The following is a 19,052-nucleotide window of genomic DNA, read 5'->3' as shown; positions in this document are numbered from 1 at the left end:
GAAATGCATGGCGGTTTAAAACAATACTGATTGAATTCACAATGTAACCACACTTCATGCAAACTCCTCTTCCCCAGGTTTAAATGTGATTCTGCTTTACAGTTCAAACATAAAACACAACGAAATCCTGGTGTGCAACAAAGTTCCAATACAGTTCAATGCAATTTCAACTCAACAGAAAGTTCCAACATAGACGATATTAGGCTCCTCTTCAAATGATCAGTTCCTCAATAGCAACAATGATTGTCTTGGTCAGGATGATTTGCCACTCTGTTAACGCAAAGAAATACAACTTCTTCACAGCAGCCTTGCACGGCTCTTCCTTTAACACCACAACAACATAAAGTGTCTTCATCAGGACCACCTTGTAGCACTTCTTCAACTTCCGCCCGGCCTGCTTCCCAACTGTCCTACCATTGGCTGCCTTTCCTTGGCCCCAGGAGAGGAAACCCATTGCGGTTTCCTGGGGATAATCTCACAGGATCCATCACAGTGGCCACAAAAACAGAATGCTTTGGACTAGGAATGCTGGCATTTATTATGGACTCTGGCATCGTGAACATATTGGCAAATGCTCCCGTTTACTGTTGGTGACATGGCATCCACTACATTTTTCATGCATTGCCCCAGATAACCAATTGTACGTTTTTTGACTTTTTTTACCTATTGTTCTCGAAAACAAAAGCTGTAAAATGCACCATTTGAACATATTTAAAAAAGCTTTCTCGAAAGAAACACCAGATTTCCATGCTGTCTTGCTACTCTTGCTCAGTTTGCAATTTGGTTGGAAGAGATTAATGCTCATGCACTAATCATAGTCACCTGCTGCTACTGACCGTTAATCATTTACAATTCCAGTGACCCCTCAGAATCCACCGACCACCTGCCACCAAAGATTACCTCTCCTACTGCCATGTGCATATTATTATTACTGGCGGCACATAAAGGTGGCTGGAACATTCTGGAACCCACCCCTGGTTTCTGGATTAGGTGGAACATTTGTTTCAAGCCCTTACATCTTGTAAGTAGTGCAGTCCGTATCAGGCTTCTTCGGCAGCATCATCATCATTAGGAATGAGTTTTGGCCCAGGCTGGCCTGAGATTCTGTGGTGCAAAATACACTTCAAGGAGCTTTGGTCGGGGAGCCTTCAGCAGGGATCGCAGAGTGTCCCCCTCATTTTGTGTTACGCCGCTGGTTTGGTACGAGGCGATGCCTTTTCACAACCTTTCTCAATCTCAGGTGCTGCTCACCTTCGCCAACGGGCCTACATCCTGAGTGATATATATATATACATATATATATATATATAGCCATGTTTGTATTGAACTGATGTGGGACACTTAGTATACGTTTGCATTGTTGCTTGTGAGGATCAGATAATGAAGGAACGGTACGGCCGTATTTGGGTTGACACTGGTCAGGCCTCAAAATGTGCACTTGTCAATAGCCACAAAAGAAGTCCCACTGACAACCAAGAGAGGTCAGAGATCCAAGAAAAAGCAAAAAGGTTAGGGGTCCTTAAAAAGGGACACCAGAGCCCCCAAAAATTGAATTCTGTAACAACACTCGAGCAAGGAACATTTCCCACTAGCCCCAAAGCCAGACAAATAATCCTCCTCTGACAAAATGAACACTATACCCAGATGACCTTAGCAACTATCACCCCATCCCATACCTAAAATGTCTTTGGCAAGACCACTGAAAGAGTTGTAGCCACTCAACTTCAAGCACACAGACATCCACAACCTTCAACAGACCGACGAGTCTGGCTTCAGACACGAAAGCAGCATGGAGAATGCCACCATCCAAGTGGCAAACAATGCTCTCCGTATTCTCAATGATTGCCACCCCTGACTCCTGGAACTCCTTGGTCTCTGCAACCTTTGACACAGCGGATCATCAAACCCTACATAACATGGATGGCCATCAGTGAGACTGTCCTCTAGTGGTTCACCCCGTACCAAGAACAGTACCATCAGTTCTTCCAGATCACACCACCAACCCCAGCTTTCATCTGTGGATTCCCACCGGGATTCATCCACTCGCATGTGGACTACAACATGGAGCCCCTGGGATCCCTCATTATCAACCACAAGGATATAAATCCACCAATATGCAGATGCTATGTCTCTACCTCAAAATCTATTCCATATAAGACATACACCAGCCAAAGAACTGCTCCACCCTTAAATAAACCTGGATGTCCAGTATGTAATTTAAACTCAACCCCACAAAAAACTTAAAACGTGTTCCTTGTCCTCTCCAATACCATTGAACACACTCGAAACTTGGCTGTCCACCAAGAACCTAGCGGGTTTCAACTTACTGCAGACATCATGCGCCAAGTTCCCAATATTCCACAATGACTGCCATCCCTTCTTCAAAATTAACATAGAAAAAACAGACAGCTCGGTACCAACACTTTTGAAGCCCTTCCTTCAGACAGTACATTCTGATGCATAGTACAGGCCCTCGTGCTTCCTCAGCTGGCTGGTGAAAATGTCTTACCCACCAGCCTACTCACTTCCATCCTGGCACCAATGAGAAGCATGCTCCACACCACATCGAACCTCAAAAAGTCTCTGCACATTTGACCACATTACACCCACGCTCCTCAAACTACCATTGATTGCCCCTACAAGCATGCATCTCCTTCAAGACCAGTTGCAAAGCGACACTTTGATTACTGCTGCCTACTTAGTCGACAGCGTCATCACCTGTGGCTGTTGGTGCTCCACAAGAAGCTACGGCATAGCTAGAGCTGCAAAAATGCAACCCCCCCCCCCCAAAAAAAAAAAAAAAAAAAAAAAAAAAAAAAAATCAGGAAACGGTCATTCTTGGTCTACGCACCCCACACTGTGGCACTGTATATCCATCAACATTAGACCCACACTCATGCAACTCAGAAAGGCGCTCAACACCCTGCTCTTCAAGGAACACCTTCTTCATGCACATCTTCATGCACCGTAGATACCCCCTAATCCGGCCCACCGATCAAATCCACCTCACCCTTAATTACAGCTTCCATTGCTTAATAGTAATGTATAACTGCCCTGTTGTAACCTGCCTGTATTCATCTCAATGAATTGTAAAGCGCTGCCTTCTCAAATCCAAGTCTGCGTTCAACAAATAATCAAAATAAAATAAATGAAGTAAGTTGCAGCTGTGTTCAGCTTGCGCCCAATGTTTCCCTACAGGCCAATGTTATTCTATAAAACACACACAAGCAGGAAGCGGTTGGGTGGAGCGGAAGAGGCAGTGAAAGTCTAGGTCCAGGAGAGGAGATGCAGGTAAACAGGCAGCGCCCCTGCCCAAGGAGAACGACTCCAGTACCATGGATGATAAGTGCTGGCGTGAAGAAACGGGAACCCGATGATGGGGTACGGCGCACCTTCTTGGTTAGCCCAGATTGCAGTCTCAGTGGCCCAGAGTTCCAACAATAGTTGAGCTGCTGTCTTGGCCAGTTTGGAGTCACAGATCCTGCCTACTGAAAGTCCTTTGAAGGGGTTTGGGGGATTTCAGACACAAGGAGGGACAAACAAGCGCAGTTCAGTGTAACCAAGCATCCTGGAGGTGAGGGACGCGTCTGTGGCTGCTGAAGCAAGGGAAGGCATTGCGGCCTCTGGACGTACAGAGAGAGGTCTGAAGTATGTAGAACACAATTAGAAAACTTCGGCATTGGATTGCAAATTCAGAGCAGGTGAAGAGCTTTCTTTTTTTGGGGTGGGGATGATTTACTGCTTCAGAATGTGAACAAGTGATTGAGATAAGGTTTGGTGCAAACACCCTTATTTCAATAGAGCCCTTGAGATGCAGGGTGCACATCGACCATCCCACTAGGCACACTGCCCCATTCAAAACATTTGGCAGCCATCTAAACATACAAGGTGACCACGTTCAAACATGCACAGCCTTCTTCCAGAGCAACAACCCAGGATGTGAATTCAGCAGTAAATCCCAGATACCCATTAATACATCGAGCCAGACGAGGTCATGGCTATCCTGAACTCCCAACCTGGAAAGGCGCGCCCCCGTTTCCATGGACAAAACAGCCTCATTTGGGAGTTTCCCTAGACTTCAGAAACCCATGTTGTCATTTCAATGGCGACCCACAGGGAACACACCACCTCCCCAGAATACAAAATGGCTGCAGCAGTGTGCAGTCTTCTAAAACAACACAAATAGCTGCCGCCACCGAGTTGCACAAGGAGCCGAGGAGGGCTTCCTGGAGGTGCTTTGGACTCACACGGATACAACACATGAATTTCATCGTCACTGAAGACCTGGATGGTGTCTCACTGGGGAAAGAGGTCAGTGTACCAGTAGGGAAAATTAAAGGTTTGAGGGATTCACAGATTAAGACTTCTATCCCATGTCCCAACAGGTACCCTGTGTCCGCTTGTTGACATGAGTCTATTCTAGAGGTCTGTAATATGTGGCTCTCCAGATGTTTAAGACTAGAACTCTGATCAGCTCTGCCCAGCATAGTCAATGGTGTGAGAGCATGGGAGTCATAATCCAAAACATCTGGTGATTCACTCGATGCAGGGATTAAATGGAATATATTTTTTTATCAGCGCCATGCGCCTATTTAGAACCGCTGCCATGTCTCTTTGGGGCCAGAGCTATAAGGCCGAGTGTTTTGACTTGGTTGTGTTTATTTTCAGGGCGTGCGTTAGGTAAGACATTATTTTTAGAGTTTGTTTGCGAGCACGAGGCGTCCCCAAAACCTCTTGGTGGCTTTCTGGTTTGCTAGACTTTCGTTTTTGGTGCCAGGGCGTCATCTTCTAAAGCCCCCTTGAAGCTGCATGTGATTTCCGATGGCAAAAATACTAAACCGAATTTGATTTTAAAAATCCAAACCGGTGGGCATTTTGTGTTGAGGTCTTTGATTGGAGCATGAGGCTTGGCCAACATGGCTGTTCTGCCTTTGTAGGCCCTTTGCAGAGAGGGTGGGAGTGGTACAGGGGCAAAGGGGGTTACAGAGAGGGGACAAAGGGATACAAAGGAGGTGATGATGATACTATGGACGACGGGAGGATACAGTGTCTGGTGGGGGGGATACAGTAGATGACAGGGGGGATACAGTCGACGATGGGGGGCAGTGGATGATGGGGGAATACGGCAGATGATGGGGGATTTGGGGGAGGGAATGCAGTGGCGACAGAAAGCGACAGGGTTACATAGTGATGAAATGATGCAGTGAGGAAAAACATGTACAGATGAGGTCAGAGGAACACAGGGTGGGTAGGATGCACCTACCTGGGTTAACTTCCTGGTAAGTGCCCACGCCATAGGCATCCACGATGGCCTGGAAGCCACTGGTAAAGCGGTTGGTGCGGGTAACAGTTGGGGGCTTTTCACTGCAAGGGATGCGGTTCACAAAGGCGTCAACGTCGTCTCCGCTCTGAAGAAAACCAAGACAGGATATTTCTTTTAGGCATAGGCCCCAACTATGCACTCCTCAAGCGCAAGGCCTTGCTCTGTTCAAAGAACAGGAATAAGAGAGATCTACAAGAACTGCCCAAAGGCGCAACATCAGATCCCTCTGTACAAAAACTGTGCATTGTGGTTGGGCTAACACAAACGTTGAAATATGATGGAAAGGTCATTACAATTATTTGCGATTTGCTGTATAGTTGTGTGTATTATTGTTACAGAGGTTGGGCTGTTAGTGACTTTTGCAAATGTATGGGTGTCTTTAGAACCATCATATATCATTTTTTACAAATTGAATAAATGGGTTTGAGCTCAACAAAGATATCATTATAGTCACGGATTACAAAGTGAACAATGATCAATTCAGGCTGTAATGTATACGGTATTAAGGGTAGACTGATCCAAAACAGATAAACTGTTTCCAATTGTTAATAGCTTCCCTGTCTGCTATGGAGTTATTTGGACTCAGACTTTTTTTTAAAATCTTTTTTTTTTTTTGAGGGGAGGTAAGTAAATGGTGTCCCCATCCATGCAAGAGATCGAGTACCTCTCCCCATCCAAAATCTTACCGAGCCATTGATGAGCGCCTGCCGCACCCGGGGCAGGTCTGCTGTCGGGCACCAGACCTCTGCGATCAAGCACTTGTCAGTCACGTCTACACTGCACTGGTTAAGCACCAGGTAGATGGCCTTCATCTTGCGCACTTGCACCTGCCAGGTGTGCAGCCGCTCCACCACCTTCTGCAGGACCTGCTGGAGGAAGTGATCCGACTGTGCCAAGACCTGTGGGTGAAAGGTACATGCAGTTTAGCGCTCCTCTTCCCTCTAGGATTCTACCGCCCCACACCGTCACTCGTTACAGCTAGCTGCAACTTTTTTCTCTCAATTGCAGTCTCAATCTCGCCTTTCTCAACAAAGGTCACGGGTGCCTCAGCATCTCCTCACCCCCTTTTTGCAATGGCCAGTCTTTCTTCTGCCTCCACCCCTCAAAGCTCAGTAGTACGTTGCTCTCTCACAATGCTCGCTGTTAAGAAATCTCTCTGCCTTCCAAGTCTCCCCGCCCCCCCATTTAGGTTTAATCCATGGCTTAAAAGGTTAATTGGGCGTCACAGATTAGAATGCGCGAGTACTATATTCTCCTGCCGCTGAATGAAGTGGCTGGCCGCATGGATGGATTTAAGTGTGCCGAGAGCGACCCCAGGAAAGAACACCGTAATCTAAGCGTGATAAACGAGTATGAGCGAAGGCAGATTGCGTTCTGCAACTGCTGATGGAAGCCTAGGGAGAGCAGGCCATGTAGGCACGTCGGGGTGAGTAAGAAAGTGGCTGGCTGATTGGCCGCAATGTTGAGAATGACTTCGATTCAGGACAGTGTTCTGCTGATAGTGGTCTCAAGAGACTACAGGCCTTTTAGGGACTCCCGGTTTGGAGCCCTGCCCCATTTAGATATGGAGTGCTGAACCCTCCACACCCATTCTGACCAGCAATCCTGACGTTTGCAATTTATATTTCTAGAGGATGCCACCTGAGAAGGTGTAAAAAAAATACTACATGGTCAATGAGCCTCTGTATACACTTTTGGCACCCAAAAGAAATTCCTAAATCACCTGCGTTGACAAACAAAAGGAAGCAACATTCGGGTAGTCAGTTTCCTCGAGGATCTTTGAGTGACTGGGTGGGTCAGGATCACATGTAGACTATGTCCCAAGAATAAATACTGCAGTGAAAAAAAGGCTCTCACCTGGAAGAGAATGCCTTGTTGACAGCCAAGGTTTAGAGTCTTAGACTCAAAGTGAAGAACTATTAAAAAGTAGGTTTTGTGTATTAAAGTAGACCCTCTCTGCCTAAATGAGTTTTCTATAGCTACTAGAAGTTCCAGATTTTGATAGGACTATCACCCAAACAAATAAACATATTTTTGGAAATATGTGGCAATTGGTTGTTGGGGAGTCATAGACGGGAATTAGGCACTGGTTATTTAAATTTGCGCTTCAATTGGACACGCTTCAAATAACAAAATCAAGCAAATGCACACTCAGATTGAAAATGTTATATAACTTCACAACCACTGGGGGAAAAAAATCAATTGTAGCAAGTCATTATAAAGATAAACGAGAATGTGCTCAATGCAACCAGCAGGCCGCCATTGGGATGCTAACACGCGTCTCAAAAGTTGCAAAATTGGCTTTTGAGAATTGAAGAAATCCAAAGTGGTGGCCCAGTGTTAAAGACATGCACTTATCCATGAGGAATGTTTTATGGGCATCAGTAAAAGAACTGTAGGTTGCCACTTTGTGGCCGAGCCGTGCAACTGCAGGCAGGCACCCTAGGCACATGGGCCTTTCCTCTTGTCCTCCCCTTTCACCTGGACCAGGTTTCTGAGCTTTATTCTGCGTCTCCTGACTCTTTCACAATGCACTGTCTTTCTCCTCGATCATTTGTTCATACTGCAACTATGCTCACCATCCCACAATGCTCTATTTTTGCCACTTGGCATCTGAATCCTTGTCCACCGCCCCAAAGTCTTCTTTTCTTTCTAACTCAGCCTCATTTCCACCCTTTTGAATGCCGCTTCCCTTTTGGGTGAGTGACTGTCCCCCCCAAAGTGTCATCCCGCTGTTCTGGCTGCATAGTCTGGGTCTCTCTTGCCATCCCCCTGTTCCCAGAATCCATATTGTCCTCTCCCAGCTCCCTTAGCTTTATGGAGTCCCATCTTCCTTTTCCTGGCCGCACCCGGTCCTCTCCCAGTTCCTCTGTGTACTTACCGAGCGCATGTCCTCTATCTGGGTCAGCAGGCCCTGCAGGGTCTCCAGGCGGTCTACCTCTCGGTCGGCATAGGGGTAGGTATGGCAGTGGAAACTGGAATGGAATAAAAACAAAAAACATGAATCTGTGTTTGACGGGCCAGGGAGAGAGACTTTGGGATGAGAGGCAGGTGAAGAAAGGAAAAATGGTACTACCCTTAAACACTGGTTTCGTCGTTTGATAGCCGTTTGCATATCATTGCCCTTTGGTGCTTCAAAGTGTTTGGAACCAAAACCTTAGGAATTCAACATGAATCCTAGAATCCTGTTTGAGTCAACGCCATCGTTTGGTTGCTGCATTAAGAAAATCTCTTTAAATTGACAGGGACACATGAAGCTACAACAGGTGCAAAGCGGGGACACCGATGGAACGGGCAACCAGCTGGTTTGGCAGCATGGATCTGGTACCTAGAATAGGGAACAGTACAACACAAAGAAGGCGAGTCTGAAGGCAAGGCATGCGAGCCCAAGACGGTTCTGGAAGGCTTCCAGGTGGAGGACGCACTTCTGGTGCTCCACTGAACCCAAGCCATAGGCTCGTTCCAGGGTATCCTTCTGGTGCTCCACTGAACCCAAGCCATAGGCTCGTTCCAGGGTATGCATAGAGCCCCAGGTTAGAATTCTATTGGTTCCCTTTCGGCGCATATGAACCTTTTGCAGCAAAGTCGTAGATATAACAAGCCCACAAAGAAATAGCAATTTGGTGAAAAAACCATTCATAATAAGGGGTAACATTTCCAATGCAAAATACATCGATGAAAAAGAAAATACAAATATTAATTAAAACTAGCAATAAAAAATTAAAGAAATAGCCACATATATATGGGATACATTACTCACCGTAATCGTATTTCTGATGCTTGTATCTGCTTAGATTCACATGCTGTGCATAGGCCGACATCTAGTGGAAGCTGCGGAGTATTACAGTTTGTTTTTCGAAAGTCGAAAATGGGCGTCGACACAGGCGTGCCAGTAATACTATCCCTAGTGTGACGTCCATTGTACCCAAGATCCCTCACGCGTCTAGGATCCTCAGATTGTATTTTTTCTGACATGAGGAAGCATGAGGAGTAGCGTGAGTACAGATAATCCAAGCAGATAGACAGAAAGGTAAGACTACAAGCAATCATGCGCCTTCTCTCGGAGGGGAGGAAGGGTGGGTCGCATGTGAATCTAAGCAGATACAAGCATCAGAAATACGATTACGGTGAGTAATGTATCCCTTCTGAGGCTTGTGGAATCTGCTTAGATCACATGCTGTGCATAGATTAGCGAGCAGTACCAGAAGAAGGAGGTGGGATGTGAGAAGGGTCATGAGCAAACAGGTGTCTTAGAACCGCTTGTCCCACTTGAGTATCTGTCTTGGAATGAGTGTCAATGCAGTAATGCTGAGTAAAAGTGTGAATAGAGCTCCAAGTAGCTGCTTTGCAAATGGTGTCGAGGGGAACATTTGCAATGAAAGCCAGAGTGGCACCAATGCCTCTAGTAGAGTGGGCCCTTGGCGTAAAAGGCAGAGTCTTTTCAGAAAGAGAGTAACACAGCTGTATACAGTTGATAATCCACTTCGAGATAGCGCCCTTAGAGACGCGATCCCCCTCTCTGCCTGTAGCTACGGAGACAAACAGTTGATCTGTTTTCCTTAGCGGTCTGGTTTTATTTACATAGTATAGGACCGCCCTACGCACATCTAGGGTGTGTAGTTTCACCTCAGCCGAGCTTTGCGGGTTTTGGAAGAAAGCCGGAAGCTCGATGGACTGGTTTACATGGAACTTGGATATGAATTTAGGTGAGAACCTAGGGTGTGTGCGTAAAACCAGTTTGTCCTTGTGGATAGTAAAGAAAGGATCCTGCACTGACAGAGCCTGAATTTCACTGACCCTTCTTATGGAGGTAATGGCTACTAAGAAGGCCGTTTTATAAGTCAGGTGTTTGAGACTACTTTTATGCATGGGTTCGAATGGGGGTCCCATGAGCTTAGCTAGCACCACGTTGAGGTCCCATCCTGGCGGTGGGTTCGAAATAGGAGGGTGAAGTCTCTTTACTCCTTCCATGAAGGCTTTAACCACTGGTACTTTCCACCACGAGACCTTGTTATGGGATGTGGTGTAAGCCGAGAGGGCTGCCAGGTGTACTTTCAGCGAGTTAAAAACCAACCCTGCATCCAGCAGGTGGAGCATGTATGTCACAACGTTGGAAGGAGTGCAATCAACCGGGTTGATTTGTTTATTCTGGCACCAGATAACGAATCTTTTCCACTTATCAAAGTAACAGTGCCTTGTATTTGGTTTCCTGGACTCCTTTAGAATGTCCATACACCTCTGTGGTAATTTGAGATGTCCAAACTCTATGGCTTCAGGAGCCATGCTGCTAGGTTCATAGAGTTGGGTTCCTGATGCACTGTTTGACCCTGTTGCTGGGACAGTAGGTTGTACCAGGCTGGGAGTCTGATGGGCTCGCACACCGCCATCCTGCGTAGGTGTGGAAACCATGGTTGTCTCGCCCACATGGGAGCAACTAGGATGAGCGTCATCGATTCCTTGTTCATTTTGTACACCACCTTCCTGATGAGAGGAGTTGGTGGAAAAGCGTACGCAAACATCCCTGACCAGTTCATCCACAGGGCATTCCCTTGGGAGTCCGGCTGGGGGAACCTGGATGCAAATCCTGGGCATTGTTTGTTTTCGCTTGTGGCGAATAGGTCTATAGTGGGGAAACCCCACTGAGAGAAGAGATCTTCTACTACGTTTCTGTGAAGGACCCATTCGTGTTCTTCTGGGAGGGAGTCTCTGCTTAGAGCATCCGCTAGGGAATTGAGCTCCCCTGGAACATGTTGTGATGACAGGAAGATGTTCCGTCTGAGTGCCCATATCCATATTTTCTGGGCAAGCTTGGACAGATTTGGCGAACGAGTCCCCCCTTGCTTGTTCAGATAGAACATGGCTGTCGTGCTGTCCGTCCTGATCTGCACCGACAAGTTCAGTAGATGGGGCTCGAACGCCTTTAGCGCTCGGAATACTGCCAGAAGCTCTAGCAGATTGATGTGGTTCTTGGCTACTGAGTGAGACCAGAGACCCTGAGCTGTGTGGTGGAGATGGTGAGCTCCCCACCCAGTCAGGCATGCATCTGTAGTCACCACGGCTTGTACTTCGGGATCGTAAAAGGGTTTCCCCTTTGCGAGATTCTCTCTTGTCCACCAGTGTAGGCTCTGTACGAGTGTTGGCGAAACGACCACTAGATCGTCCCACTGACCACTTGCCTGAGACCACTGTTTCGCCAACCATTCCTGCATGGGACGCATGCGCAGACGCGCGTGGGGGACCAGGTAAATGCATGACGCCATCATGCCCAGTAACCGCATAGCTTTGCGTACTGTTATCTGTTGACCTGACTGATAATGCGGAATTTGCCGAAGTATATTCCGAATTCTCTCTTCCGAAGGGAAGGTCAATCCTTTCTGAGTATCTAGGATAGCTCCTAGAAACTGTTTTGAGGTGCTTGGCACCAGACTTGACTTTTTCTCGTTGATAGAGAAGCCTAATTCGTGGAGGAGGTCGATAGTCCTCTGAATGTTTGACCTGCAAATTCCTGGGGTTTCTCCCGTTATGAGCCAGTCGTCCAGATAAGGGTACACCGGGATTGCCTCCCTGCGTAGGTGTGCAGCTGCCACCGCCAGTACCTTGGTGAATACCCTTGGTGCTGAAGCTATCCCGAAGGGCAGTACCTATATAATTGGTAGTGGCGACTGTCCACCTTGAAGCGCAAGTATTTTCTGTGCGCTGGGAGCATGGAAATATGAAAATAAGCATCTTTCATATCTAAGGTTGCCATGTAATCCCCCTTTTTTAGGAGGGGGATTACCTCTTGTAGCGTGGTCATACGGAATTTTTGGGGCTTGACATACTTGTTGGCAGGCCGTAAGTCCAATACTGGGCGCATTGTCAAATCTTTCTTTGGCACAAGGAAGTAAGTTGAATAGATACCCTTGTTTACCTGGTGTCCTGGGACGAGTTCTATCGCGTCCTTTTCTAGCAGAATGGCGATCTCCTCGAGAAGGATCCTTTGATGCTCTAGGGAGTGCACTCTTTGTCGTGGAGGATGGTTCCGGGGACGCTGCAGTAGTTCTATACAATATCCTGCGGATACTGTTGACAGCACCCATCTGTCTGAGGTGATCCCTTCCCAAGCTTGGGTGAAGGTGGAAATGCGTCCCCCTACTGGGGTTGCGTGACAAGGGACCCTGAACTGAGCGTCACTGTTTTGGTGGAGGCGTGCCACCTCCCTTGTTGGGGCTGCCTCTGCCTCTTCCACGACCTCTCTTGTTACCCCTGCCGTAACTCTGGGTAGACTGCTGGTTGTTATTCCATTGTGTACCCTGTCCCTGGGCATAGTTGCCTTTTTGTGAATTTTGGCCGCGTGGGCGACGAAAATTACTGTTCCCCCTCTGGTTAGGGGGTTTGTTGGTAAGCTGGCCAAGGGATTTGAGAGTCTCATATTCATCTTTGGCATTTTTAAGTGCGTCTTCGACCGCTTTCCCAAACAATAGGTCGGGTTCCACTGGCTTGTCTATTAAAGAAGCCTGGGTTTCTGTCTTGAATCCCGACTGCCGTAACCACGCATGTCTCTTGATAACAGTACCTTCTGCTATCAATCTCCCTGCGTTGTCAGCGGCGTCGAAAGTTGCTTTTAAAATGCAACCAGACACGGCTCTCCCCTCTGCCGAGATCCGAGCCAGCTGGCCCTTTAACGGTTCTGGAGCAGAGGCAATGAGCGCCGCGACTTCTTCCCATTGATGGCAATTGTAACTAGCCAACAGGGTGGTGGAATTCGCAATCCTTGCTTGGTAGGCGGACGTTGAGGCTACCTTCCTGCCAAACCCGTAAAGTTTTTTGCTCTCCTTGTCGGGAGGAGCTTCTGATGAAGATAAGGGCGTGCCAGCCCTTTTTCTAGTGTTGGTAACCACTAGGGAATCTGGTTTAAGATGTCCCCTTATATACAGAGGGTCAGACTGGGCTGCCCGGAAAATCTTTTCAATTCTGGGGTTGACAGCTCTGGTGAGGTTAGGATTCACCAGGGAAGGATCTATTCTTCGTAGGATGGATTTGAGGATAGGGATGGTCTGAGCGACCGGTCTCCTTTCTCCTACAAACTCCTCCGCGAAGTCCCTTTCCTCCTGTACACCGTGGGTGTCGATGTGGAAATGTTCCGCTGCTCGAGCGAGAACCTCGTTAAGGAGGGGCTGGTTATCAACTGGAGAGTCGGTAACTGGGGCTTCGCTTTGTACTGGGGAATCTACTCTGTAAATTTCCTGCTCATTTTCTCCCTCCTCCAGGTCCTCATCCTCTGCATAGTAATCTGTCCCGGTTTGTTCTTCCATAATTTCAAACTCCTGGTCCTCTTCAGGGAAAACTTGTCCCTGGTAACTGGGGAGTGGAGTAGAATATGGAGTGGAGTAAGGCTGAACCTCGAAGGGTTCAGGTCTTTCGAACCGGGGCTTTTTACTTAGCGGGATAGGATCGGAGGAGCCTGAGGGTGTGGCCCCTTGAGGGTTATATGAAAGAAAATGTTCTGGGTTCTTATCATAAAAATCAGCCAAGGAAGACATCCTAGACATAACCCGGTCTATGTCTTCACTGGACCATTCCCTGGAACAGGGTATTACTTTAGTAGGTGATGATTTATGGGACTTTTCAAGGGTAGACTTGTGTTTGCTTGTCTGCCTAGGGTGAGAGGATGGCTTTACAGGAGTGGAAGGCTGTGCTTTCCGCTGTTTCCCCCCCTCCCCGTGCGTGGAAAAATGTTTTCCCTGTCCCTTGGAGGCCCCAGAGACTTTCGACGCCTGGCGCCGAGGGTCTGGAGAGGTATCTGTGTGCTTTCGTGGGGCCTCACTGGTGTTAACCGCGGTCTCGGTATCTTGGAGCGCGGCCTGGGGGTGGAAGTCGTCTTCGTCTCCCGACGATCGAACTTCCGTTAATGTGTGTAGCGAGGCACTCTTGGCAAGAGTGGATGATTGCCTTGCGTCGTGAGGTGATCTCGATCGAGAGCGCCCAGAGGACACCGAGTCGGACCGTTCTTTTTGTGCCTCTTTCCGGGAAGTCGACGTCGTCGAGGTCCGGTTGGTCTTAGTGTGTTTAGTGTGTGTTAGGTGTGTAGCGCTTGCGTCGCCGGGGGTCTTCCCCATAGCCGCCCTGCCGGACGACCTTCCGAGGTCGGGGACCTGCGCTCGCCGGCTGTCTTTAGACGCCGTAATGCCCTCGCCGTCCGAAAGTACGGCGTCGCTGCCATCGCTGAAGGCGCCCTCCGCTGCCATGGCCTCCTGCCTGGCGTGGTGGGCCCAACGCTTTGTCGAACGGTCCTTAAGTGTCTTAGGTTTAAACCTACTACACGCTCTGCAGTTCGCTTCGGGGTGATCCCTCGGCAAGCAGAGATTGCACGTGGCGTGCCTGTCGACCCAAGGGTATTTGCGATTGCACTTGGGGCAGAATTGAAAAGGGGTACCCTCCATACGCACCTTAAGGCAGCGGGCTGCTAAGTGTAGGAATATATAAAATGTAACTATATATCAAGAGTGAAGAGTATGTACCACCCCCCACTCTCCCTACTTGTAAGGGCCGAGGCCAGCGGCCTACTAGGCCCGGGCCGAGGCCAGCGGCCTTCCGAGGCCCAGATCCGTCGTGCAGCAGTCGACGGTCGATGACTTCTCCAGCCGTCGTCGAGGTCGAGGGTCGACGTTGGGGTGGGGAAGGGAATGAATAAGAATTATAATTATAATAACAGCAAAAGTATGGCTAAGGCCAGGGAACTCCGCAAGATGCTTCCGACCAGTATGGCGGAAAAAAACAATCTGAGGATCATAGACGCGTGAGGGATCTTGGGTACAATGGACGTCACACTAGGGATAGTATTACTGGCACGCCTGTGTCGACGCCCATTTTCGACTTTTGAAAAACAAACTGTAATACTCCGCAGCTTCCACTAGATGTCGGCCTATGCACAGCATGTGATCTAAGCAGATTCCACAAGCCTCAGAAATATATATATAGAACCCTTTATCAGCTCATTACGATTACAGAGTAGAGTCAAATGCAATGGAGAGCTGTCACTCTCAGCCCCAAGAAATCAAAGGACCCAAAAGACCATAAGAGCACCAGGTTACTGCTTTGCAAATAGCAGCCAATGGTGTTTGGTGAAGGTCAATTGTTGATGGCCACTGTGTTTGCGGCAGGACAAGCTGTCACTCATTGTGGATCCATTGGTGCTGTCCGCTATGCATCTCAGACATGCTGGTAAGTGTAGGACTGACCGCTGATGCTGGCTCTGTTAGGGCTTCCAGTAGAAGCATGGGTGCCGCAATTGCCCACACTGGAGGGGCCAGGGACGCAGTCAAGCGTCCTGGTGAAACTTCTGCGGCCTGAGGAATGGTCTCTTCGGCTACATTTCTGGGCATTAAAGCCATCTAGCCATAATATCACCTGGTTGGGGTGGCTTAGTGTTGGCCTTTCCTCCTCTCCCTCCCTTCAGCCCCTCAGAACTTCAGGCAAAGAACATAGCAAGGGCCTCTTTGGTCTTTGCAGTTCTCGGTCCTTCTTGCCCACTACTGCTTTTCCGTTAGACGCGTCATTCGTGAAAGAAAGAAACGGCAAGATCACATGTGAAATATAAATGCAAATACATCTACATATTTAGTGCAAATTGGTAACTGGCCTTTCCATGCGTTCAACACATTGATGGTGCAGAGAATGGGAACAAATGCAGAACAAGGTCCTCAACTCCTTCACGATTAAGGAGCGAGTCTTTCCTCTTGTTCCACAGTGACGAACAATAAAGCAAACGCACAGGAGGCCGTTCTTCTCTGAAATATGCAGCGATAGCTTGATGCACATTCCAGAACGCTGCATGGAGGAATCGTGCAACATCGATGGACAGCTTGCACTTTGACTTGGACCATGACACCCTTAAGGTCAAGGCGGTGTGTGCCCATCTGCCAGTGTTAGTTGAGGACTTGCTGTTGATCTAAATCCCACTTACCAATGTGGATAGGACTTGTAGGGTTCAAGGCACCCAAATTGTAAATCGGGATCTTCATGGCTGGCGAAGATTTCGCCTTTTGTAAGTAAGCATTGCCCCCCGTTTTCTGAACTTTGGGCAGGGCGTTGAAGGTGACTTTAGTACAAAGGCCAAGACATGGCATTGAACCCTCATTGCCCTTGCACCTGAGCCATCGGAGTTGGAGGTCCATGCCCCTTCCATATAGCTGGTAGGATAGCTCAAAGATGTACTCAACTCGGACATTGGGCCATCCAGCCGTTCCAATCAGGGAAACACCTACTCTGTCCCGCGACCTTCTGATGCGGAGAAATTGAGCAACCCCTCCTAATTCCGCGCTTAGAAGTGGGAGGAACCTGGCATGAAATGCCATATAGAAGCACGATGTGATAAATAGTCTTGCCGTCATACACAATTCTGCCCTGGTGTTCAGGCCTCAGCCAAGCCTTGCGTTTGGCAGACTTGTGGTTGAATGGCAAATACTGGGCAAACTGCCCTGTGCACGAGGATGCCAAAGAACGCTTCAATGGCGTTTACTCCATGCCACGTACCCTACAGACCACAATGAGGGATCATCAAAAACAAAAACACTTGTAGCCAACCCGGGCAACAATAATGTTGCCACCAAAGAGAGCAACTTTTTCACAACTTTAGAGATTGAACAAAAATTGCATCCGAGCTTGGACTAAACATGATTGCAGATGAGGATGATGAAGTAGACGGGTACACAGAAAAGCCTCCTGGATTCAACTGCATCAAATTCTGGGTCGGCCACTGCGCCCCGGTCCATGCACACAAGTAGGTTTCTCAAACATTTAACACTGATCCAGAGTGAGCATTATTTTTAATGTATACCTATGATCTTTATAAAAGACTTAATACGCATTCCAACCATGCATTTCTAATTCCACTCATATATAAAAATACATCAATTATAATAAAGATGAGAGATTTCCCAAAAACACTTCCAAGTTTCAAGATGTACATTAACACCCCACACTTAATTCCTCAAATGTAATATCAACACATTTCACAATATCAAACATCAGATTAAATAAATGTATTTCATTTGTTTTTTATATTGTGCCTAATACTATACCCGAGTTTGGTTTCTAAGCGCGGATCTGGGATTCGAACCTCTGTTGCTCTGCGTGGTCTTGCTTCCAAGACCAGCGCGTTGCCTCTGTGCTTCACTACCATCAACTTTTCCCACAATATCTCTAGATTAAAATGTCCCATTTTATTGCTATATTGCATGAAATACCGTCTCCTTATTCTGAGGAGACTATGACAAACGACCGCCAAGAGCCTTAGGGTTTCAACTACCATTTCTCCACATAGACGGATCCGGATGGAGCCCTCTACACCTTGTATTGCATGAACCCTTTACACGGGGCAACAAACTGACATGACCCCCGGCATGTAAAGACAAGGTCCTACTTCTCCCACTTCATTGGCCTCAGAAAGATATGTCGACTGAGGGAACCGGGATGTGGAAGTTATGCATCGATCGCCGCAGGTGGTGCATGAACTGACTGTACTCTTGTTGGTTGCACCCAAAAGAAAAAAAAACAAAAAAAACAAATTAAAATTAAAAAAAAAAAAAAAATCAAACCATAAATTTGAGGTGAAGGTTCACTATTATCTACTGCCTTGATTTCAACAAAAAAATAATACAAAAGAATAGCCTGTCATCTGTCTAGCACATGCAAACTGTAGTTTTGCCATTTGTGTAGGGCTGTAAATAGTATGTGTTGCAATCTATGAATTCAATGGCACTCATGACTTTGAATGACGAAAGGCGGAGTCAAATGAACGTTAGACTTGCCTCTGACAGGCGCGCACTTTAACGACTTGGCTTTCTACCCATCTAACGATTTCACCAGATGGTGAAGTCCAATGTGAAACTCCTGCACCCCGGCACACTGCCAACCTAATCACAGTGGGACTCTTGTCTGGACTCTACCATACATGCAATAGTGTAAGCCATGACGAGAACGCAACCCTATCGCTGGAGAGGCTTGGTGAAGTACCCAGAGCCGTCAACTGGCAGGAACATGGAGAACGCCCTCAAGACCCGACGAGGGTGCAAAATGGGTTATATTCTCTGGTTCCCATGCTCCAAAAACCGCAACAAGTTTAGACTTCCTCCTAAAATGAATGACGTCAAATGCCGCCAATGAGGATAGAGCATACTGCACAGCAGCAAAAGGATGCTCCCACTTGGATGTATAGGAATATTTACATGGGTGGGAAGCTGTGGCAAGATGAAGAAACTGGTAACACTAACCATAGGCCAGGAAGTAACAAAAAGGAACGTTACAGTGGCCCACTTAAGCGGTGGCCCACTTTAAGCGATGTCATCAAGTATTGCTCTTTACATCTTCTGCCCAACTTTTCTCCAACAAGGAATTCTGGACTACAAGTTCCACAATGCAAAAGGTCAAATCTGGACTGGATAAACTACTCACACCTGGCATGGGACAACTCGACAGCTCACAAATAACTTTGGCAACTGTCATTCAGCAAAGAAAAGTCAGAAAACCTTCAAAGATCCAAAGATGGCGCCTAAAAACCCCACACATTGCAGGACCTCAGAGAGGATGCAAATAGAACATAAGTCCCTGAGCGCATTCACTAGTCCGACTTCAGGAAGAAGTCAGATCATTTCTTTCTAGTCTAGTCAGACTACTAGCGAATGCACCCAGGACTGGAGCTTAAGGCAGAGCACAGTACTGTCTGGTGTCCGTGTCCCGCACCAGGCTG

At 47.6% G+C, this 19,052-nt stretch overlaps 1 protein-coding gene across 2 annotated transcripts in view; it reads right to left on the bottom strand.

Moving 5' to 3' along the window:
- The window catches only part of TCIRG1 (T cell immune regulator 1, ATPase H+ transporting V0 subunit a3), a 177,339-nt gene that overhangs the window by 89,884 nt on the left and 68,403 nt on the right, over nucleotides 1–19,052 (bottom strand). For both annotated transcript variants that reach the window (XM_069628935.1, XM_069628937.1), the window contains exons 8-10: nucleotides 8,205–8,298; nucleotides 6,010–6,222; nucleotides 5,264–5,408 (exon numbers count right to left, since the gene is read on the bottom strand). In XM_069628935.1, coding sequence (XP_069485036.1) covers nucleotides 5,264–5,408; nucleotides 6,010–6,222; nucleotides 8,205–8,298 — 452 coding nt within the window. The remainder of the gene's footprint in view (nucleotides 1–5,263; nucleotides 5,409–6,009; nucleotides 6,223–8,204; nucleotides 8,299–19,052) is intronic.

Source organism: Ambystoma mexicanum, chromosome 12 (genome assembly GCF_040938575.1).
Source record: "Ambystoma mexicanum isolate Mex_15411 chromosome 12, UKY_AmexF1_1, whole genome shotgun sequence".
Lineage (NCBI taxonomy): Eukaryota > Metazoa > Chordata > Amphibia > Caudata > Ambystomatidae > Ambystoma > Ambystoma mexicanum.
Note: the sequence above shows the minus strand (reverse complement) of the source record. Positions and strands in the feature narration are given on the sequence as shown.